Consider the following 25601-nt stretch of genomic DNA (forward strand, 5'->3'; position numbering starts at 1 on the left):
GGGGCACCAGTTGCTCTCAAATGCAAATAGTTGCCTGAGAATTTAGAGGGAAAAATTTACAGTGAAAAAGAAGGAACTTTTGATTTTTACTTTGTTGCCTTGAAATAAAGAAAAATAATGGAAACTTCCTGCTCTTATTAATAGCCATTTTCAACTCAATTACTTGAAATGTTACACCATTTTGTAATGCAGAAAACACAAAAAAAGTGAAAAAAGTGTGAGTGTTTGTGTCTGTTTGTGTGTTTGTCCAATAAAACAAATATCACACAAAGGCATCCCTGAATTGTAAACTGTAAAACAAAGATATTGATCCAAATCACTTCAGCTTCATTACAGAAAACATGATCAAGTCAAGTCCACGTGCCAATTAGCAGTGTTAAACTCCCTGGGCTCTGTCTCTCTGACTCATTTTTTTACTTTGTTTCCAGGCCCCTTTAAGAGCAGTTCAGAATCTCCTCAGAGAACTGTGCCTAACATCCCAAGAAATGTCCCCAGTTACCAGTATCAATCTTCACCATTAAAAGCTGTACCATGTCGGGCCGGAGGCCTCGGCGGACAAGCAGAGCAGGGAGTGGAGATTGTTATTTTTATTCCCAATTCATTTCTGGGGTAGGGGCCATTTTGGGCCCATGTTTGCGGCATTGCCGATTGAGTCAAATGCCAGATTAAATTAAGTGTGATTGGAGGGACCGCGCAGTTGACGGTAAGGGACCGTGCTAAAATGGGTCAGCGTAGACAATGAAGGCCCTGTAATTAAAATGATGTGATGAGCTAGAGGAGAGCTGTGGCTGCCATGTGAAGAGTCAAACAACTGTGTGCCTGTCCATATGCAGACCTAAATGAAAAGTTTGGGAAATCTGAAGGATGGGATCACTTGATTTTTGGAAGATAAAGGCTCCTAAAATACAACAAAATGGCTGTAAATGTCTAGCACTGCAGTCACAGCCCAGACAGGTTTGCTATTTGCAAGAAACCAGGCTCCTCAGTCTTCCCAGTTCCAAAAAAAGTCAGTTATGTACTTGGGCTTTGCTTCTTTCAGCGGTGGGGAATCATGAGGAAGCCATAGAAAATGGTGCTTTAAAATAGCTTTGGGGTAGAAGGCTTTTACTAACAGAGTGAATTCACAGATAAAGGTGCTCTGTAATATGAACTGTGCTAAGAGTCAGACATGGCTACACGGCAGCATAAAATGCTGGGTTCCCAGTGTTTTTATTCCGCCTTCTGCACCACCAGCACATTTCTTCAATAACTGTTTAACAGGAGAGAATTAAGAGCTTACATGGACCCTGATCCTGAAGTGAAAAGACTCCAATGTCTGAATAATCACAGGCATTTAGAAAAGCCAAGCAACCTTGCAGCAAATAGGATACGTGTGAATTTCTAGATTTTTCTACAAATGCAAAGTATTGCTTTTCTTATTCGTCTTCTGACTAGATTTCAGAGATTTTTTTTCTTTTTTTTTTTAAAATCGCAGTGAATGTTTCAGTTATTCATTATCAGAGACAGTAGTACCAATCACAATTTAAACATGTTTTTTTTTCCTGACTAAAGCCAGTGTAATTTTTCTTGATTTTTTTCCAGCTATCTTTTAAATCCCACTTCAAGAACATTTGTATGAAAGAATGTCCAGTGGGAAATAAGGTGTTTTACAGCTATTACAGCAAACAAAATTATTTCAACCTCAGGGTGAACACAATATTGCACCAACATGACCCCCTCTCACTCCCAATATGATGGAGTAACCACACAGATCCTATCAGTAAACATGAACTGGACAACGAAGAATCCACAGAATACAAGCCTGAAGAGCCTTTGATAGCACAGCTGCCTTCTCTTCATGCATACAAATGAAATGTGCATATGTTTTAGTGCAAACATCAAATATTGCTTTATCAATGGCAATTAAATGATAAAGCATGACTGGGAAAATCCAAGGTGACAGTTTTCACCAGAAAAGGGAGAAACATAAAATAGTGTTTTCTTTTATTTTCAAATCAGCTTCAAAAGACTGCTACTTGGTTTTACTGTACAATCATAAAGTTATAATATCATAGCTGTCTGTCAGCAGGTAACCAAATTGGACACATTCTTGCTCCATACTGAAAACCGCCAAACTAATTCAATCAAGAGCCTGGGCTTTTCCAGAAGCAAATCAACTGCTGACAAACGATTTTACAGTTCAGCTTGAGCTCAGTAATCACAGCCTAGCATGTGTTCTCTGGAACATGACACTTGCGCTAATATGTTCTCCAGTGGTCTCCATAAAAGACAGTGAAAACACCACAGTTAAAATGCAATCTTCGATCCCAAGTAGCCCACTGTAATTTTCGATGTGTTATTTTATGCAATTTCCTTTAAGGCCCTGCCCATAACCAGGTTTAGCTAACTCTCACACTGAGTGCAGGAGGCTGGAGATTTAAAAGAGCAGCACTGTTTCCTTCCCTGCAATACTGGTCGGACTGTGTTGTAGCCTCTGGGAAAGTTATCTTCCAGAGGTACTGCTCACCAAATACATGCTCATTTACAACCCAATTCAGCATAAACACTCTGCAGCTGCGTCTCTGGTGATCACAAGGCCTATTCATGCACAGCAGGCCACTGTGCATGCAGAGGCAAGCTGACATATATAGATATATTTCCTCCTATGTGTGCAGCAGTCAATTTGTAAAGCAACTCCACAACACAGCATGTCCACACAGTCAGCTAGCAAGCTGTGTTCTGATCTGCGGGCCGAATCGATTGGTAATTCAGTTTAAAGCTAAAATCATTACTCCCCCCAGCCCAGCACTGTCTTCCACTATTAAGACTGCTAGTCCTTAACTACATAAGGTAGCATTGAGGGGAAGTTCATTGAAAGCATCTCAGTCTTCCTTTGCCTCTCAGTGGTAGTACCCCTACAACAGTGCAGAGAAGCTGGTGTGAGAAAAAGTGGGATCTGAACTAAGCTGATGACAGTGTTGTTCAGGCTGTGTGGTGATTACCCTCCCTTCACACCACACAGACCACTATAGTCTCAGCTAGAGGTATCACAGCTTGCTTTAGTTTAGTAAACACTGACCTGGAGGAACAGTTTTCAACCCCTGCACAGATATCAAACCTCTCACAAAAAGACTGTTTCCTGGCCACAGAATGGTAGGGATTGTGCTCCGACGGGGAGACACGTTTATTTAACATTCGATCAGAGAAGGTTAAACAGGGATCTTTAACTTTTGGACCGTGTAATCATTAAAGTCTCTAAAATAAGAAACTTTAGGGCATCACAGATGGGGTTGTTATAAGAAAACCCAAAAGCAGAGCCTCTGTTCTTTAAATTACTCCAAACGGCAAAGGAACACTATAATTCCGTCACAGCGCATAAAAACAAGTTTGCATGTCCAACCAAAATGACAAGCTTAACTATCAAAATAAAGGAAAAAGTTACAAGTGATTTCACAGCTCAGCAAATATATATTATATTTTTTCAGGCTTCCCAGTCATTATGGCTGTGTTAAAAGACAGTAAAAGGCGAACTATAGTTTGTGTATTCAGCATGTTCCTTTGGGCAAAATTTATATTCAGCGCAGACACGGTGTATGAGAGCGATAACACGGAGACACAAAAAGACCAGAGTGAAACAGCATTTGTAAAGTCAGGCAGAAAAGTTGTCAATGACTAAAAGTAAACATCTGGCATATACTGCATCTGTTTATTTTTATTTTTTTTAAGAACACATTTGACCTCAACCACATTTTTATAATGGCTAACAGATCAAGTGACAATGTGAATTACCGATTTCATATTGAAATTGAATTTTTTCCAAATAAAATAACTGCTACTAAATACAGATTCCACAAAAAGACTTTACAATGTGTTTGTCGTTTACCTATTCTCTCTCTCCCTCTCTCTTAAAAACACGAACAACAAATCAAAGGCAGTGCAGCTGCCATGCATACCTACTATTAGAAGGAACTGGGTGCTCAGTGTCCTGCACTTGGGCATGTAAGGAGACCAAGGATCAAATCTTCAACCCTGCAATTAGTGGACAATCCACTCTACCTTGAATTATGGGCTCACTAAATTAATAGGATTTGGTAACCGCTATGCTAAGAGTACAGTGCTTTATTAGATAGTAGATCTGTCAGGTTGTATTTATGCACAGTTGCTTTGAGATGTCAGGCATCAGGGGCATCAACACATCTTTAGCAGGTAATGTAAAATAATTATAGAAAATGTCATCTCAGTTTAGTGTGTTAGGATGCTAACATTTGCTAATGAGTACTATACACATAGTTGTCACGGCTAATAGAAATGGGATCAGAAATGGGTCATAAAACAAAGGAAAATCTGGTGCAAAACTGTTGTTACCATTGGGAATCATGAATCTATGGATGTATGTAGGATACAAAATTTAACAGTACTCCGTCCTGCATCCTGTTGAACTAATCTAGTCTGGACTAAAGGGTAGACTGACTAAAATGGCCAATGTTAGAGCAGCAATGCCTACATGACTAAAATTAGTCCTTGTTACTCTTATTTTATATTATAAACGTAGCCAGTCGCTTTAAAATATAAACTTCTAATACTTCTGCTTTCTTGTGTAAATGTGCACTTTTAAGTGTAATTTACAGTAAATTAGCTGGACTAATTTTATAGCATAGTCGCTGCTAATATCACTGCACTAGTTACACAGTAGACCTAAAAGCACACAGAGGTTCTCCATGGCTACTGTTTTCTCTGAGGCCTAAGACTTGCAAATGTTGCCAAAACAAAGATGGTCTCAGGATTTGTCATAATGGACCAATAGCCTGAGCTCAGCAGCCTCAATAGTATGCAGGTCAACATCCAACATCCCATTTTTTCCCTGGCTGTTGAGTCTGCTATGTACTCTCGAGAGCAAATCCTAAAAGAAAGCGCGAGCTAAATGGGGTTCCATCTTTGATTTGGCGGGGTGCAAAGCCATTGGCCCACAGCCACAAAGGAGCTTAGGCAATGGAGAGGGCCTCAGAAACATGGTGTAGCTTTCTCACAATTGCTGCTGTTGCATGGACACACCGCTCTTGAGGAAGTAACATGAGAGAGGCTTGTCTTGTTGGTGTTGTCTTGCTTTTAGTCCTAAGCCATGTCTCAAGGCTGTTTACTTTCAGCAGCTTTGAAGCTTTGATGCAACTCCAACTCAAGATGGTATCGGGGTGTGGATTTTAACCTAAGCTTGTCCTGTTCTGCTTGCCATTCTTCTACTTCAGAGCACAAGAGTGCTATCAGGTTAAAGAAGCTAATAGTATTTTTTTTTTTTTTTTTTTTAAATGGTCAAATGTCAAAAAGTAGAAGAACAGTTTTGTGCCAGTGGAAACAGGTTTGCTTCTGATGGCACTAATGGTTGTACTTTTTTCCTGATTTGTCAAATGGCTTTGTCACTAGGACTTCACATAAAGATCCACTGAAAGCTGCAGGGAGTGGAGCACAGACACTTTTTTCCCTTTCTTTTTTTTTTTTTTTTTTAAATTCCCTGTGTGCTGTTACTGACTAATACAATCATTATGAATGGCTCTGGGAATGTGCACAGTCAAGAGCTTTTAGTGCTGGACTCAAAACAATCCTCTATTTCTTATCTGCTAATGTTGGATATAAAATGATGTAAAAGCCTAAAGTGGTGAGAGCATTAACATCAAACTATTCAGTCCATTAAAAGCCTAATGTATTCTATAGCGTGTTTTTGAGCAATGTTATCAAGTAATTAGCCCAGTTTAACAGTATTTAAAGCTATCAAATATATTTCTTTCTTTTGAGAAATGTTTACAAAAAGGCATTAACAGCAAATAGTAAACTGGAGGGTTAGTCCCATTTTTCATCATAATTCTCAAGCCCATTAAAATCTTCATGTATGCAACCTGTGTCTTTTCTGTTATTCTTAGCAGAAGACCCGTATGCACAAACCAGCCAGTTGTTCAATCTCTATAAATCTGAAAAGCACAAACTGCTGAGCAGTGACTCGTATATCAGTCTATTATATACTACAGGGCTGACTGTATTAAACAAATGGCTAGGCCTGCAGCTGGAAAAGAGAGGCAATATAGAGAGAGCAGAGGTTATTGTCTAATTTAAATCTTGGCTGCTTTCCCAGAACTGTACCACATTCCAATTTGTGGCTGTGTTGCTTGGCGCTACTGACAGAGGTCCGGCTGCAAATACTCTCGGGCTCCTCTCCAGAAATGCGTCTCCAAACTGACAATCAACAAGTTGGCAGAGATTAACGGAATGATGGGAGCAAATTAGGTAAAATAATGAAAATGCACTAATATAGATGCCGTGCTCTGTTATTTTCTTCCACCTGTGGTTGCAATAATGTATCTATAATCATTAAGACTTGATGTGCAACAACACAGGCTCATAAAGAAAGCCAGTACATTGCTTCTGTAATGTCTTTGAGTTCCATAATGAAATAGCAGCTGGAAAAGACATCTGTGAACACATAGTAGTTACAGAATGGTTGAGTGAGCTCTTAGAAGCAATTAGCTGTTTCAAGCATTTTCTCCTTGGCATACTATTGTCCGTTCATCTGCTAGATTGACAGCACACCAGGACATCATTAGCAAACCTGACAGCTGTTGAGTCGCAGACATTGTTTTTCTTGTGACAGCCACCATCAGGCTAAGTGCTTCACTAGTGTTTTTAACAGTATTTAAACTCAAAATGTCACTTTAACATTTCCTACTTCAAAAGCAGCGTGAGATTAAGATACCAGCTTTGAATAATTACAAACACTAAGCCTCAACTTTGATTCCGTATCATTGCACTGACATTTAAAAAGATTCGGAACAAAGACACATTACACATCTTTTAGTCATAATGCAAAAGTTATTCCTCTCCTCGGTGTAAAAAGACAGGTTGGAGATCAAAGGCGTATGAAAAACCTAGAGGTCTGCTTTGTGTGGAAGTGGCATTTTTTTATTTTTTATTTTTAAATGGAGAAGATAAGTTAGGAAAGTGTTTACACATTTTTTTTTAAACAAGAACTAATGCAAAAGCATTTGTTTAATAAGACTTGTCAGTCTGTGGCCAATCAAAAGCAACCATATCTGGACTTAATTTCCCTAACGATGGTATCACACAAGAGAAAATAATCATATACATTATACCTGTAAAAATCCTCCCTGTATTTTCTGCTTTGACAACAACTCCCTTTGAGCTATTTTTATCTAATTTCAGTGCGCGCACGCGGGGAGGGGGGGGGTCACTGACATTTTCTGTATTTGAGCCTTGCCCTCTATTTTAGGACCATGCTGAGTTCTTCCACTAAAATAAATGACAGCACGACAATCTACTCTGAACTCGCACCTTTCCGCGCACATGTTCTCCCATCACTCTTCATTTATCTTCATTAGGTTTGTTTGACCCATCACCAATCCTCTGCCAGTGTAAATATAAACACTACAGTCCATAGAGATCATCTCTATATGTGATATCTTGCAGAGGTGAAGAGCAGCTAAATGTAAATGGCCGACATGTATATGAAAACCCACTCTGGAGTAGTCGTGTAACAAACCTAGAAAGATAAATTCCACCGATCCAATTAATCAATATATAAACAAAGCCTGTGATGAGAAAAATCAGTGATTTCAACAGGGGGCGCCATGCTGTAAACTACCGACTACAGGTTTAAGCAGGAGTGCGGAACAGAAATCCCACTGTCAACTTGTCATCGGCTAATTTACCTGGAGCCAGAGGGGGAGATTCACTGGACACATAGGGAGAGTTAATCTCTTCATTCATCTTTCGCTAAAGAGATCGACCCAATTAGCTTGCCACATTGACTGACAGCCCTTGTGTCTGCTTTTCTCCCTTGACTTTTCCCTTGCTTTTTAAAAAAAAGAAAAGAAAAAATCAGGAGTTATGCAGTTTGTGCTGGCCCCAGCTGAAGGCTGTGAAAATTATTCGAGAGTACTGTACAACAGTGAAATAATCATGATGGCTTTATTCAAATATGTCGAGTCTGAAATATTCACCACTACAATTTGCTGTGACTGATTAGCCAATGGAAGGGCTGCTTGGGGATAGCTCTCCAGAGCTCTGTAATTGAGCGGATTTGACTTGGGAGAGTTTTTCTTCTCCTGATAACTACACATTCCCTTTTGAAATGTACTTTTCCTTTTTTAGCCTTTCCTGGGAGCCAGTGAACATCAGAGTTATAACGCTTGCAGAAACAGCATGTATGTAGGACAGTTTATATTCTGATCGTCATCTGTTTAAAATGTGACTCCACATTGTGTGGATTTAATCATTTCCCACTGTATCACTGGTTGAAGGGCAGAGAGTGCAGAAACATCAGATCTGTAACCTCAAAGATCAGGGACAACAATAGCCTGAAGGTCTGCCACTGTGACCATCCATTTGACATAAATCTCTATGTTCCAATACAGATATTGTAGTGACAATTTCCCAAGTGCACCTTTATATTCTGCAGTTGGTTTATACATGTGAGGACTCGCAAACCAAAATCAGGAATAGGAAACAGTGCGCAGAAAGAAAGAACATCAAATGTGTAACAATGAGCCGTTTCATTTTAATTCTGTATGCTTAATTATAACATTAATATGTCAATCCTGATTTTGTCCGGTTCTGGAGACAAGGCTACATTTACAAATAACCGTGTGCCAAAATGTACTGAAAACAGCTTTCTTCTTTCACATTAAATCTCATTTATTTTCTACAAGGTGAAAAAAAGAAAAAGATGTTGTTATTCTTTTTCAAAAACACACCACTAATGCTCTGGGGCATGGTTTGTCATTGTTATTCAGTGCTCGCTCACCTACACTTAAAACATGATCCTTCTGGATTTTAATTAAGCACCAAGGTACCTCCCAGGGGGTTCTGGCTTGGCAAAGGAAACTACTTTGATTTATGTACTACTTTGTTGTTCCTGCTTGAAGCTTGCATGTTATGAGAGACTGTGGTGATGAATGAAAGAACTGGGCAATTATTCTTATTTGTTAATTAGTTCCTGTTGGGAATGCATTATTGTGGATTCCAACACTAAAAGATGAACACATCGTTGTCCCTTTACCTGTCAACAGCTATGTTAGGACTGACTAAACCGAGTATCATGCTACAAGCTGGGTGCATGTTCGTACATGTTTGATTGAAATTGAATGTTAAATCAACTAAAGCTGTTAGAAATTTGCCTGATTGTCAAGCATGCTAGCAGAATAATGCAGCAATTTACATGCATCCCACTCTACCCACCCCACCCACACAGCAGAAAATGGTACAAATCAGCAAAAATACTTATTTGCAGAACCCAATGCAATGCTATTTCAACAGCAACACTATTCAAACAGAATTTACTGGCTGTTAAACAAGCAATTAACAACAGCTCGAGAACATTTAGTAGAAGTGCCAATTACTGATAAACCTCTCAGACTTGGGGATATAGGAGAATTTGACACCATAGTCTTATGCATTAATGCACAAGGCAAAACAATAAACCCATAAAATATTAACAGCCGCATTCAAATCAAAGTGGGAGCTGACGACAAATCTCTCGGTGTCACTTGAAAGGGAAGTTGGCCAGGCACCTCAGTGACACAAGGATGGTTTAAGAGGAAGACCTTGTGCAAGCTCTGCTCTCCTGGATGCATATCAGAAGCTAATGGAGTCTCAAAACTACAGGGGTGCTGCGGGATTGCCACGATTAGCTCGTGGAACTGCTGAAGGTCACCACTGCTGAGCTGAGCAGCCACAAGCCTTCATAAAACCATGCAGCGTATCATTATTTTCAAAGTGTTTCATTATGGACGGTTAACCTTGGCTAACTCCAACCTAACACTTTAATCAGATGCCTGTAATGCTTTGGAAACATTGTAATCATTCAGTTTCTCTTCTTGTTTATCAGCGGGGGAGAAAAATAATATTGGAACTCCTTAAAAAAATGTTTTCCAAGGTTGTGCAGGTATTTGAAAAGTTACACTATTGAGTCAGAACCACCACAGATTGGAAACTCGATCAGTTTCGTTGGAAGGAATGTCATTTAAATGAATTGTCAGTGGCTGTCCGCAGAAGGAAAGCCCTGGCCAATGTAAAGGCCTCACAGACCTTGATCTTGTTTCTACTTCTGCCATCCCACACTACGACCACATGCAAGAGCTCACAAGCCAGCAGAAACATACATGCACATGACAGTAAACAAGGACATACTGTGAATGAGCCTCAATTTCACCTCAGAAATATCAGAAGTTGACTCAAGAATTTCATGGCCTCCATTCATAATCCCGCAATTGAGGTTTCTGGAGAATGGACCTTTATTATGTGGTTGGAGCTTTTACTGAGGCTGTGTCCATTGTTCCTTTTTATTGTGGAACTGAATAAAAACTAGATAGATTCATGAATACTGCATGATTTTCATCAAATAGAAAATCTCTTGGAAGAATTCTCAAAGCAGTGTTATTTCAGTAACATGTTGAGAGCTGTTTATTCAAATGAGGACAGCTGATGGGCAATTATAACCAAAAGAATAATGTCAGATGGAAGACAAGAGGTTTTTTTTCCTATTTTGTTTTTTATTTTTAAATGCTGAATATTTTTAATTTGAGTTCCCCACAGGATTTACTCCTGACAAATAGAGATTAAAATCTTTCTGGATTTATGGGATTCATAAAAAAAGCTGTTGGTTGAGGGCAAGGAAAAGATTATCATCTTAGGTCAATATTGAAAAAGTTCAGTGTGCCGTGTCTCATTCTTCAGGTCGGGTCTGCGCAGAAATAAAGAGAGTGATGGCAAAACAGACAGCTGAAATACAAGTTATTGTTGTTGAATTCCTGTGGCCTTGTTAAAGAAATGGATACAAAGACATTTCTGACAAACCAAGGTATGAAAGAGATATTAAAGGGCAAACATTTAAGAAGAGCCGTTTCACTCCCCTTAGGGACTAAAAAGAGAAAGACAATCCTCGAGCAATCAGCGCTGTGTAACGAGAGCTTGATTCACTGCAACTGAATAACGATGACAAAAAAACCCCCACAGTAGTCATATCAGAGGATTCCTATCAGTCTTAAGTATGTTTATAGAAGATTGAATCAAGCTGCTGCAGGTTGAGATAGCAGATTTTTAACTCTGGGGACTATTAAAACTCTTGTTCAAGGGGTAACGCAGGTCTGTAGGCAGCAGTATTCCTGCTATGGTAGTTATTACATGAAAAGAAAATATCATCTAACTGACTCACACTTTGTTTGAGACATCGTGTAAACAGGGGACAAAACGGTAATCAAGGTTATACATTTTACCAGAAAGTGTCAAATACATCTAATTTTTAATTTTTAAAGGAGTGCTTTCATCGTTTCCTGCATGATAAACAGGTTTTCTTTCAAGTTAGTCTTCCTTGAACTCTGATGCAGTTCTGCTTGAAAACATGCCATCCATTTCGCCATTCAAACAAAAGTTTTATTTACCTACATTATTTAAGCTCTTTGTCCAACGGGTCTAAGGGATATTTGCACACCTGCTACTATTGTCAGTCCTTTTAGTGCAACCTGGTAACAAGCTGCATTATGGGAATGTGTGATGTAGGAGGGGGGCAGCAGAAAAAAGGGAGGATTAATCACACTGTGTAACAAGTAATACTACACACCTGCAGCTCATAGCCCTGTAATGAGAGAGAAATTCACACTCAACCTGATATATGAACAAAGGTTGGGATCGTGAATAATAATATCTATGACGAGGCTGGTTTCGTTTTAACGGTTAAAGCAAACTGAAGCATATAACAAATTCAACCCCCAACCAGCGTTTATCCCCTTCAGTAAAATATCTCAATTTTGAATAGTTTTCAGTATTTATCTAACTCAAAGGTCATTTAGATGCAGAAATTAGGAAAAGCTGAAAGAATAAAGTCTAAATGTGAAAACAGAAGCGATAAATTCAACCTGCACTGCTAAGAAAATATTACCCATAACTGTATGAGACATCCATCAGTGGCCTGTGCACTTGACAAAGAGCCAAAGGCTTAAGTCAAGCAAGTCAAGTTAAAAGGAAAACTGCAGAATGTTTTGATACAGTCTGTGAGCCCATTAAGAGAATTGGACATTAGATCTATGAAACATGGAATGGCTGCCTCTCTGGAAAGCTTTAAAAATGAATGCGTCTTAACAGCGAGGCTAACCACTAAAGGGACACAACACTTATTGAATCAGCCAACCAGAAGTGATTGACTGGTCCTTTTGAAACTGCTTAATTCATGGTTAAAAACTGTTTTCTGGAGCACAGGGGGTTCTTCTTCCTCTTTTTAATAAGTCAGCAAGGTTGAAGCTGTCAAAAATGTAGTGAGCCAAAACCAGATTAAAACAGTTGATCATAGTGGAAAAATCTCTCTTAAGGGGCTCTGTCTTGAACAAAAATGGGCACAGCATTGACTCATTCAATAGAACTTCTGAAGGTTAATGATATCTTTGGCCTTACATAACTTAAAGGTGCATTACACTAGAGGAGGTTGGTGCCGTTTAAGAATTGTACACAACAACATGTATGCAAGGAACCATGCTATTGGTAACATATGCTAACACAGAACCTCTTAGTTAATCCTTCTTTTCAAAAACCGTTTACCATTTCATTAATTTCCTGTCATATGATCAACAAGAATCATAGACACCATTCAATAAAAAATATGATCTTGTAGTGCTGTACCTCGGGATTACAGACTACAATCCCATGAGGATTTGGGTGAGTGCTACTTTGCGCTTCAGGCAACCTCTGCAATGACACAGACACCTTTGACATAACCTCACAACCATTAATTTTTCTACACTGTCAATCATTTAACTTATTGTTTTGAAACTAAAAAAAACCGTACATATTGCGTACCTCCTCATGTCACAGCTTAACAAACCTCTTGTACGCCAACTCTGTTTGGTATTTGAGTAAACTCTCAGTCTTATCTTAAGACATCAAACCCTAAAGCTAAATCTCAACCCCCTCGCTGACCTGGACAATGTCATCTTCTCCACTTTTATAGGGAACTCTGTGGTCTAGATGAGTTCCATCTTTTGGTGTATCTCTTGAGTTATGGATGCTTTTTAAGTGAGCTCAGCTCATGCTAATGCTTTGCCATACAACTTCAACATATGTTTTTATGAAGTCAGCAGTGAAATTATTACTGTCATTTTTTCATTTGGACTTTAATGATGCATTAACTAATTGGATATTTGAGAAAAGTCATAACACAGCTCCACATGTAACTAAGAACTTAAAGATCTAAATGATGTTAATTTACATTTTTTAAAGCTATCCAAATGAGAACAAGTGTTGATTTATCCAGAAAGTCCTTAAAACACTGAAAAGAAAAACAACAACTCTTCTGTAATAACTTACCATAATCTTTTGTTATGATTCATGATTTGAACGGTGTAGTGATGTTGTTTACATGACAACACTGTGCATCTGTTCTCTTTATACCACTGGAAGAGATGTTTTTGAAACAGCCACATAGCTACACATAGTCAAAAGGGAGAATTTTTTGTCATTTTATTAAGCAGGGCGAGGACAGACAACAGTGGAGTGGATCCTTGAGATGAAACTATACGCACAAGGAAAGCCTACAGCACTAAGACACTCCATATGCAAGCATGATTTCTTTTTTGCTTTTAATGTGGTTTCCCCAATTTTTCATTGGACATGAGATTACATCAAGACCAAATCAGCACAGCAAGATGGTTCTTGTCTATAGAATGGTGCCTTATGGTTTGCAAATCCACCAGTTGGGAAATAACTTCATGGTGTGAGGTCTGCCTAAATGAACCACGCTGAGTAATGCACAAGGAGATGTAATGAAGTGGATTTATGAGCAGTGATGGCAAGATTACAGAAGGTCTTTACGAGTGCTGATCTGGGTAATGGTCTATGTCTGTTGAAGATTTCAGAGCTGGAGGATTTGTCACATCCACCTCATAAACAAAGTGGACAACCTGATGTTATGTTTTCCACTCTGTTGGATCAGATTGTCATACAGTTGCAGAATGCTTGTGGGATCAAAGCAACAACCATTAATGTTGCTCAGAAGAAATGGCATGCAGAAAATGGAGCTGGGCATTTACAAAATACGTGTAGTGCCGTCTGCCACATATAGCAGTCATTCTTACAGACAGGAGCTCCAAGTGCACAGTGCGTCTTCGTGTAGAACAAACTAAAAATAACACTCTCTTGTCTCACTGGGAAAATTAGGTGTTTAATAAATCTGCTGAACTACATCTCCTGACAAGCTACAATTAAAGGACCCAGGAAAACACATCAGCTATTCACTTCTTGGACATTTAAACATTTAACATGCACCTTGGAGTCATATCCATCAAGTGTTGAGTTTGACAAAGCAGACAGCCTCCCTGCCCCTCCCCAAGACACGCACACACGGCATTACCGCACACACACATTTAAAGTTGTGTTTGGATATGTTTAGAATGTGTGTGATGAAATGGCACCAGCTGTGTACACTGGAGAGATGCACAAGGCCCCCTGGTTAAGAGAGTTAACCCCTTCCCTCCCGCTGGAGCTTAAGTGACAGCAGAGACAAAAGAAACCTGACGTACTATGCTTTGGACAAAAGAGGTTATTGCCCAGGGGTTAGCTAATGTGAAGCTACATTAATTCACTTCCTCCAGACCTTAAAATCTGTGTTGTTCCTGGTTTCCTTACATATGCATGTGTCAGTAGAGCTCATATAAACTAAGTAGTTCATGGCCTACGGCCCATTTCCCCCGCTCAGTAAAATCCTTTAAGAAGTGCATCATTTTGGGTCTTGAAGAACTTTCTAATCAGGGAATAACAGCAGAGCTAGTCTGTCATATTATAGCTTATGGATGATAAAATACAAAGCCGACAATAAACAAATTATCCAGAGTCCTTTATCAATATGTGGTCGAAAAACAACAAAATAAAGCATGTGTAGCTAAAGAGGATTTGTCATCAAGATCATTTCTCAGAAAAGACTTATTATGCTGCACATAAGGCTGTAATCCTTAACAACTGAGTCCAAGTTGATTTGGCACTACCTGTTGTTAATAGTCTGTGGTTTCATGCAACAGCAAACACAGCATGTGCATCTAAAAATCAGTGTACAGTGCAACCGCCAAACTATTAACCCTGCCTTAATCAGTAATCAGTTTGTTACCTTTGCAAGTTAATTGGTTGATGAAACATGTCTACAGTTTGGATTTTTTTTCCCAGACACAGTCAGCAAATATGATTTTTGAATATATAAATTGTTAAAATGCTGACAACATTATTTAAAAAAAAGCCTAGTCACAAATTTCTAAGATGTTTAATTATAGTTTGCCCTTTCCTTTTAAAATGCTTCATTAAGCACAAACTGTTGTATGTCTCTTAACAGCACTACACAGCAACACAGCAGAGATCCTGCAAGACTCCCCCCCCTTCTGTAGCTTTTGTCATGTACAAAGGCTACAGAATCTCATAGCAATGTGTTTATCTACATCCCTCTGCTATACTGCCATTAAAATACTCCAATGTATGGTCAATTCTCAACTGCAATGAATTATAATGTCTCAGTGGTGCTGGTATTAGTTTTCCAAATAAACCTTCAGTGTTAGCACCAGTGCAGGTGAGGAGTTTGTATTAACATCTGTTGGTGATTTCTTGGCGCCTGGAGGTAATGAAAGCCCACACTAAATGGATACTGTATCTGAAACATTATTAAACCTTTAGGAAAAAAAGACCAGATGGCAATAAATATGGCTATAACAGAGGGTCTCTTTCAAGAAACCATTAAACTCAATCACATTTGACTTTTACAAATACCAAAACTAGTTAAATCCAAACAGCTCTTTGTCTTTGGTTTATGTTGTGCCTGACTGAGGAGCTTGCCTAGAGAAAACAAGCAGCCTTAACCATGTTGCATCACTGAAATCTCTTTGAATAATAAATAAGTGCATATATATGTACGTGCTCATACACAGATTTAAAAAGTTTATCAAACTTCAAAAGGGAACTTTTATAAATTTTACCGACTACAACCTGGTGTTGTTAGAAGAATCCAAAGAGCCAGGAAAACCAATAGTCATTATCAGATAAATTGAAAACAACGCTATCTGAAGTAACAACCAATCAGTAAAAGTAGGAGCCTTGGTGTTTTTGCCCTTGAGCATACCTGTTCCGTGTTCACCCTCGAGTCAAGGTAGTTTAAGAGAAATAGACCCCACTGTGACAGCCTCGTCACTCACCCTGCACACGCTGTAGTCAATGTTTATAACCCACAGAAATAAGCCTTTACAATTTCAGTTTCAATAGAGAAACCGTGTTTAATTTCTCCAAACTGCAACAAGGGAATTTTTCTCACAAAATAGATTTTATATGAGAATTATTCAGCTTTGTGAAGTTGTGGCATGTTTCTCCTCAGCACCTTCATCTCTGTGCCAAAAAAAGGGAAAGAAATGGCAGCTTCATTAGTCATGACTGCAGCACCTAATTAAGTTTGTGCCACTCGTTTGGATTTTTCTGTAAATTTAAAAGAATCTCTGATGTTTGAAAGTGCCTCTGGGCCCTTCTGTCTCTCTTGTCATTAAAATTGAACATTTCCTGCGCCAGCATTTTGAGTGGGTATTGCCTGTTTTCAAATCAAAACTGTAAATCTAGTGAAAGTTTGGCTGCTCGCAAAAGGTGCTGTGACAGCTTATAAATAGATTAAAGAAGTAATGCTTCAGCTCTGTGACTTGTAAGCATGCCACATCTTTTAGATGACTAACCGCTCTGCATTGTGCTACCTTTCAGCAAGCCGATTCAAATAAATTGGAGGCTTATTTGAAAGATGCATGCAAAAGAGCCTATTTGTTCACAGTGGAAAGGCATTGTAATTAGCATGAAATGCATGCTTTGTACTCTCTCTCTCTCTCTTCCTCTTTCCAACGTAACTGGTAGAGATACTGGATAAGCACCTTCTCACCACCCTCTCTCTCACTCTATGCCTCCTTTTGCATTGTGGCCAATTACTGTTACAGATGGAAAATTTCACTTGACCCGGGGATTTTATGAGCAGGAATAAAATCGCACTTCAACTTTTACACCAATTCAAAGCAATGTGGTTAAAGTTTCTTGAGGCTGATGAAGACATGATGAAATTGGGCACATATGACAACTTGGCCAAATGACAAAGAGCTGATGAAACACTGAGACAAACCTGGTAACTGTTTTAAGCAGCATCAGATTGCAAACAGAGCTGCATTACGGGGCTGAATAATTTGAGAGGGGGGTAGTGTGTCGTGTCTAAGTGTGCATGTGTGTCTGTGTGTGTTTGGGGGGGAGGGGGGTATCATTGTTTAAACTTCATAAAAAACTGTTATTTTTGACTGCCACAATGATGTTCTCTCCTGCTGTTATACAAGAGAGTCAAGTTAGTGACTGATCACAGGCCTAACAGTGCGCGTGTTACATCACTGACAAAACATTACAAATCATCAACTGTGTTTTACATAACCTCATAAGCTCTAGTTGCAAGAGTTATTAAACTTCAGCTTTGTTCTTATTCACAGCTCGGACACGGTGGCGTTTGTATACAAATGCGAGGAAGCGAACAGATCAACATGTAAACAATGCAAATACATCATGCAACCTGGCAGTGGGCAGATAAAACTGTAGTGCACAGTATGACAGTCAAGAGTTTAACTGATGCCATGGGTAAGATAAGTGCACAACACGGCGCAACGCTGACAATGAATAGATTCATACGGAACAGATAGTGAGCTGTCCATTCCTCTTTCTGCTTGTGCATGCTTTTTTCCCCTGAAATGTTAATGAGGAATATGATACTTGGAGCTCATTCTAAGAACTGCTTGCAAATGCAGTGAACAACATGAACTGAAGGCGGTTTGAAAATGAGGTTAAATACACAGCAGTTAACCAAAAGACCAACAACCATTTCTTTATCGTGTTGTCATTTTATTTAACTGCATGACGTGGCCGGTCATGAAGAAGAGCAGGTACCTGACAGCCTACATCTTTTTTTGTTTAAATCACATTTGAACTGTAATGGCAGGATGTTGAGAAACACGGAACCCTAAAGGCAACAGCGCCCATGACTGTGGAGCACATCAGTCTGGTGAGAGTTTAGCAGTGCGACGAGGCAGGTTTGAGCTGGACAAAAAGTAACACTGTGCCGCTACACTTGTCCTGTGCTCCCGTTTCCTTTCCTAATGAACAACTACAAAGTTTGCGGCAAGAGAGGAAAGTACTGATTAGGCGGAAAGAGAACTCTGATTCAAGGAAGGAGGAAGTGAGTAAGGGGAATTCTAATTAAATCAACTTAATATCGGTCAGAGTTTCAATAATTAAGCTAAAAACAGTGCACTAGTGGTTCCAGTCCCAACGTGATCGCACAACACAAAACAACACTACGGCGCGAAACGGGAAGGATTTCTCACCTTATTGAAGTTGTAGTAGCCCAAACAGTGGGCAAAATCCAGGTTTGGTGGATCTCCCGGAATAGAATTTCCACCGGCAGTCGGATAAAATCTTACATCCATGGTGTGTGAGGGAGCCGCGCAGCTGTAGTTGTAGCCTGCTCTGCACGGAGCTCAATTTGTTTCTGCCGTTTACAATCCAAGCGCACAGATAGATGGAGAAAGAAAGGCGGCGAAACTGACCCAAGCTTTGTTGGGTTAAACGAGATATTACGGTAAGAGAAAGGGGGACAGGTAAAGTTTGGATATTCCTCTTTTTACACCTTACACCAGTCGCTTCATTTCTGTGGAAATCCACATGAACGCTGGACTGAGCCCAGGAAGCTGTCCCTCAAAGAGCAGCAGACGCTGTGTGCCCATGCATTTACACACAGCTGCTGCTGTATACAAAGAAGCCACGAGACCGGCGAGTGAGCGTGGGTCCACCTCCTTTTTCCTCCTTCAGACGCAGAGAGGGGGAAGGAAAGGGGGAAATGAAAACTCTAGGAAAGTGGTAATAAATACCACGAAGTAAAGTCCGCGCGTCAGGATAGCGCTCAAAAACGTGCCCGCGTCCTCCGCCGTGTTTCGCAGAAGTTTATTTTTCCAACTTGTAAAACTAGTTGGTGAAGCAGTTTGAGGAAGGAGCAACTAGCTGGCCGCTCGAGCCCATCTGCTAAACACAGGTTTTGTACAACAAGCTGAACAACACACCACAGATGGTGCAATTAGTGAATGTGATGTACTACACTGAGTATCTCCGTTCAGCCTTCGGCTCTGCCTGTCGTAGTGATGAACAAGGCAAAATGTGTGAACAAGCCAGCCACTCCCCAAACACACTAAGCCACTCCCATGAAAACACTGCATTTAAGTCCATGCGACATGTTGGCATATGATAATTAATCATAATTATGAGTCTGGATGTGTATATTTTCTTAGCATACCTTTTTATGCCCTTTTAAACGGTGACTTTTATAATGAATGGCAGGTTACATCCAAATGTAATTTTACATCTTACTCTGCTTTTACTCTGCATTACTCTGCCAAAGCCAACAGGTACGATAGCTCCTGCAGTTTTTCTCCCGTTTGTTTTTCCTTGATTCTGCGAATTTTAACCTTCAGTTTAGTTTTTCACTATGAAGTTTTTCCTCCCACTGCTACTGTATTTCATGTTAATGCATATTTTATACACGTTTCTGTCTGTGGCAGTTTGTCACATATGTTTTCAGAACTGACAAGTGTTTTTGATTTTCAAGTCATATTGGTACTGGTCACAGGGCACCGAACAATATACATAAGTAGACAAAAATGATACACCAGGTCGACATTAATCCATAGTTCAATGATTGAAGAAAACTTTACCTTTCCTAAGCTGGAAGCTTGCAAAAAGAGATGAAAAAATATAATCAAAATATACTTTTTTCTGGTTGGTAACTTCTACACAAAATATTATAGCAATAGCAGAAGGTTCTGTGGATTCAAAACATTTAACAAGGTTTTAAATAGGGCTAAACTGTTCAACACCATATATGAACTTCGATAGCTTTACTTTAGACAAGTAAAGATCTTAAAACTGGTTAGTATTATGGTATAAACAACTTGAAAAAGAAAAAGGCAAAACAACTACAGATTTATCCCAAACAATCAGAAAACTGCTTTTTGCTGTCAGTAGTGAAGTGTCTTTTCAACTGGTTAAATTCCCATGGTAAGATAAGTTGAACTAGTTGGAAGTTTTGGTTTAAAATTGGCTGGAAGCACCATATTTTCACTAATCTTTTATTTACAGCATGTTTTAAGTGCAGTACAGAGTCTCCGCTGGGCAAATATGTTTTAAAAGTGCAGGTTGTGAAATGACAACTTACAAGCATTACAAATGAAGCACAGCTGTAAAGTTACAACAGTGCAAACTGTCCATTGCATTGTCCATGGAATGTGCATGTTTTCAGCTGGTAATGCAGAAAATGTATACATTTTAAAATTTTGTTCGTTTGTTCGTTTGTTTGTTTTACTTGATTCTAATCTTCTGCTCATTCTCTTTTACATTGCTGAATACACAGCAGAGAGCAGAGAACACACAGCAATACAATTTAATCTGTAAAATGAATTTCACTGTAATCTGCTGACAAACTAAAGAGATTTCCACATCTCCTTTATTATGTTATGTGACAGCAACCTTTTAATGTTTAAATGGCTCCAGTTTGGATGGATCCACACAGAGCTCTAATGTGTAGTCATCATGTTAGAAACAAACAGCAGTACAAAGCGCTGGCTCGGGGTTCAAATAATTAAATTGAAATAATCTCTTATGTTATTTTCAACAGCATTACATTTTATTGTTCGACATATTTATGCTCTTTATAGATTTTTATGGCTATTTTCATCATCTCTGGTAACATTTGTCTGATAACTTGAAGTAGGCTATGCTCATAGGGATCGTTTGTGCATGCAATGCCCCTTTTTATGTGAGTGTATACAGAGCCTGAAACAGAAAGCTTTGCTTAACAGAGAATGTTGATAACCACCATCAGTTTTGTCGAGTCAGCTAACGCAAAGAATTCCTGGCTGTGTTGAACTTCCCACCCAATATACCATCTGGTGTGGGCTAGCCCACCCACAAAGCTTTTTGCTCACTCAATACACACCAAATCAAAACTTACAAAAAGTATTTTTTGTTAGTTTGTTTTGTTCACCTAGTGGAAATAATAATAATAACAATAGTAATACACAAAACAGGAGTACCATTTCTAACTTCTTACTGAGTGGGAAGTCCACAGGCCAGCTCCAAAATCTCCTGCTGTACACCCTTTTAACGTCGTCATAGGTACATATGCACAGAGGTTTAATAAGCCCGCTTGTAAAAACTGATGACTCAACATGTTGTTTATGTTATATTTTTATTTTTCTGTCTCAATTTAAGCATAGGTCTGGTTTACAAGTAGCTTTTGCAATGCTAAGATGTGTTGTGACACTCTCTCTTGCTCTCCCTTGGTTAAGCTAACACTTTTAACATAGCGTAGATCTTTACTGACATACTTTGGTGGGAGAAAAAGAGCTTCTGTGTCTTTATTTGCATTTCTGATTTGGTGCAGGGCACTATAAGAGGGCCGAGTATTGTTTGCATTTACTAGCTTTTCAATTAGATGTGTAGAAAGTGTTGAATTATTATTAATATTCTTATATATTTGAATAAGCAGCATAATACGCTCTTTAAGTAATGAAACAAATTTCTCTGAAAGATGCCTATATTTACATGTGAGCTAAAGGGTAAGTAATTTAGTAAACAAATTATATTATATGTTTCAATGAATATGAATTTTATCTGTATTGTCTTGTTTTTATTGTCAGTGTTTTAAGTGTAAAGTAGGCACAAAAAATCTCACAAGGTTGTTTTTACAGATTTTGGAGAGTCTGTCTCTGCAATATAATTTTCAGTGTTCTTCAGCCTGTAGAAACTATCCTACAGCTGCTACATATGGACTAGAACAAAGTAGTTTTCTAAATATCACTTTAACATCGTGTAAGATTGTTTATTATGTTTATTTTTTCCCATGCAGAAAGACACTATTCCCAGACAGAGAACCCAGTATTTGAACAGGGACTCAAACCAGCAACTTGAAGGTTACTAGTTGGCTGCTCTGACCTCTTCAAGTTGCCCATCTATTATTTCTAACACAGGATACAAGAAATCCACCCTGAACGTAAGTTACCAAATTTTCTTGCCAGTGATTTCTTAAAGTCTGCACTGTTACAAAAAAGTAAATTTTTCAATGAAAATAAAGATTCACGGTTAGGGTTTTTGATTTGAGGAAGGGTTTTCTTGGTTCTGGCTTCTGTCAAGCTTCACTTAACCATACTGACATAATGAATGAGTCTACACATGAATAAATGCACAGCCTGAAACTCATTATGTCCATTGTATTCACAAATTAATAAAAAAGACAAAATCATTTGTTTGATTTGAGATTGATAAACTAACCAGTAGCTGAAACTAATTATCACACACAGCTTCTGTCAGTGAGATTAAAGAGGGGACTGCCATTCTTCCAATGTCACCTTCAAACATAAAGACTAATATATAATTAACAACTAATCACTGATAAGAAGAAATACTAAGGAGCAAAAAAATAACTATTATTCTACCAAACATCCTCCTGAATTTGTGTGTACACATACGTGCACCTTTACTCTTTTGTTTTTGTTGTAATCAAATAAAACAACATTTTTATTGAAGTTGATTATTGCAGTGATGATTCAACCAGACACATACTTTATGTATCCCTGGCCACTTTACACTATCTTGTCCACTTCACCGCTTTGTTGCGTTGCTCTACTCGAAACACTTACTCTGTCCTTGCAGTCTGTGCTACCAGCACACACTTCTCAGTTTCTAAGTAAGAAGACAAGACGGTGCAAGTGTTACTTTTAGGATGGTGCAGGAAGCTGTTATTTCCAGCTAGAAAATCAAAGACATTTTTGAGCAGTACCCCATAGCAGTGGGAGGGAGTATGTGTATGTAAGGAATCCATAGTTTACACCTATGAAAAATTCTTTGGAGAAGAAGACCATGCTTTATACATTAGTAAAACAAAAATGTTATAGGAATCTGAATTTACAACTAAAGAGAGGGTTAAAGTGAAACTTTAGGGACCTACTGCTCACTAGAACTCTAGTTGTGCAGTAAGGACATAAAAAGTTATTCAGCTGTCACAGTCATCTCTGTACTGACAAAAGAAGACATCAGAATCAAGCAGAGAATTAATCCTCCGTGTGAATACATAAGCCAGATTTTGTCGTTATGTCATATTTGTCTGCAAGTGTCAGGTTAGCTTTATTTCCCATTAAATCTCTGCTTTTTCTTGGATTCTCTAAATGAACACGGTCTACTTAATCACTGTCTCGTTAAAAGTGTAGATTACAATAACACAACTTTTTGTTTTATACATTTTCTTTCGGTGCTTTTTCAGTTATGTTCAGTTGTTCGTTGATGTAAAATAGAATATTACATGAAACATGTTAAACTCTGAAGCTTGCTACGGCACATTATTAATAATTATTCCTGCATGTCACACGCTAGTTAAGAAAATAGTGAACGCGCCAATGTCCTATACAGTACATCACTGTAACACAATAATAGCTTTTTTCCACTTTCTGTCATCTATATTATACTGCATTTCTTTACATATTCGATAACATTATATAATTATATATAATTTGTCTTTCCTAGATAGGATGCATTTGAGGAGCTGTTATGAAACAGAGAAAAACCCTATGCAAGTGGGATGCGTGTTGGCATGTACTATATGCAAGCTTAATCAATGACATACAGTGCTAAACTCTGCTGTGCTGCATTGGAGGAGATAATCCTCATTTGAACGCTCTCCAATGCTTGCTTAGAGATGGTCAACAATCCATGATAGTCGCCAGGAAATCTACTTTGTAATTATGGACACATTGATGCATATGCACACCATTTTTTCGTCATGTTCTCGTTTGATAGTGGCTCTTGCATGCATAACGAAGCAATGCCTTCACATACAACACACACTGATACGCCCACCAATCAAATCTCATTCACTCATGCACATACAGGCACATAAGAAAAACCCACGCAGTCTCCCACACACCACATATCAGATAAGCAAGCTCCCAATTCAGCCTGGTTGCTGTTGTTATTTATTCCTGTTTTTAATGTTGTTTGGCTGTGCAGCCAGGCAGTGGAATTAATTTCCTTTCTGATGGTTGAGTATCAGTGTCTCAGCCAGATGAATTATGCTTTTCTACTATATGCGATTTCCTCTCAGCCTGGCAACACTGGAACCATTTGGTAACGTGAAAACAAATTATCTTCTGCTGGCTCCTGCTCAGATTCAATTAAAGCGGTGCAGAGTAATTATATGGAGATACAAAAGAGTAATAAATGCAAAATAATTAATTAACCTAATAATCTTTATTTATTGCAACCCCCCCTTCATATTAAGTGCTGAATTCTGTCAGTGAGTGACACCTTCACAAATAACTGCTGTCTGATGTTAGTCATTGGAGCCCCACTGAAGTCTGTTTTTGTGTAAGTGTCACAATATCTCACTTTCATCTGGCTCGGGTACCTGTCATCCTCAGAGCTATTATGGTTACTATCACCTTAATTCACAGTGTAAATATACACCCTAATGCTGAAATTTGTGTTTAATTGTTGGGCGGAGACTTACCAAAACGATAAAATAAGGCGAAATCAATTCAAATTGCAAATTGCAAAAGAAAACCAAACTACCAGCAAACCCTGAAAGAAGTTGAAATATCAGTGTAAGTGAAAGCGTTTACTGAAGTTGAGGTATTATTTTACAGTAAGTGAAAGTGTTGAGTGAAATTGAATGGACCTGCTGAAAGGACCTGAAGATTCAAACTCTTAGGACTGAAATCCTGAAAATGTGAAAAAAAAAAGGAGAATCTATCAGTATGCGATTAACACAGCAGAAAGCACTTGAAATGTCAGTTAAATGTCACTGCAAGTAGTTGAAGAAATAAGCGTTATGTTATGGACAGTCAGTTGTGCTATAGTTGGAACTGTTGAGAAACATTAATTAATTTGTTGGTTAAACTTAAATTATTAGTGGGAGAGAAACAGGTGGGAGCAGTGCAATTATCAGATACAATTTAACTAATGAAAGGAGTTAAAATTTTATTTGAAGTATGTGCAGTGAATGAAGAACAGGGCTGCTGGAGCCAAGCACATTGGTGTAGTTGCTTTCAGCTGGTCCCTTTAAATGGTAGGTCTGTACATTAGAAATCTGAATCTTTAAATTCTTCCTAATATTGATAATCAGTCAACTGAGGTTAATTACTTTTTATTTTTTATTTTTAGTATGACAGAGATAGGGCACAAAAAAACCTTTGGTAAAATTCAGAGTGTTTTCATCTCGGGCAAACATGATACACGTCATTAGAGGAGTGAAATGGCTGAACAACTACACAGCCATTTCTGTGAAGTGTCACTGAGCAGTCACTCCACTAAGACTTAAAAAAACACACTCACACACTCATCACTGGCAAATTTAAGTCTGACACCCTCTCAGAGATATACAGTGACCCCGAGCCACACACTGAAAACATGAGGGGGTAACACACTACACACCTCACAGCAAATCGCAAGTTTCATTACTGTTCTGAATGGCATGTCCCATATAAAATATGATAATA

General features: G+C 38.6%; 1 protein-coding gene across 1 annotated transcript in view; it reads right to left on the reverse strand.

Annotated features, from left to right (window-relative positions):
* tox3 (TOX high mobility group box family member 3) overlaps nt 1-19236 on the reverse strand; it is a 39838-nt gene extending 20602 nt beyond the window's left edge. Inside the window, exon 1 of the mRNA XM_014333375.2 lies at nt 18390-19236. Coding sequence (XP_014188861.1) covers nt 18390-18491 — 102 coding nt within the window. The 5' untranslated portion in view covers nt 18492-19236. The remainder of the gene's footprint in view (nt 1-18389) is intronic.
* Between the last annotated feature and the right edge of the window lie 6365 nt (nt 19237-25601).

Source organism: Haplochromis burtoni, unplaced genomic scaffold (assembly GCF_018398535.1).
Source record: "Haplochromis burtoni strain Fernald_Lab_line unplaced genomic scaffold, NCSU_Asbu1 Contig_2, whole genome shotgun sequence".
Classification (NCBI taxonomy): Eukaryota; Metazoa; Chordata; class Actinopteri; order Cichliformes; family Cichlidae; genus Haplochromis; species Haplochromis burtoni.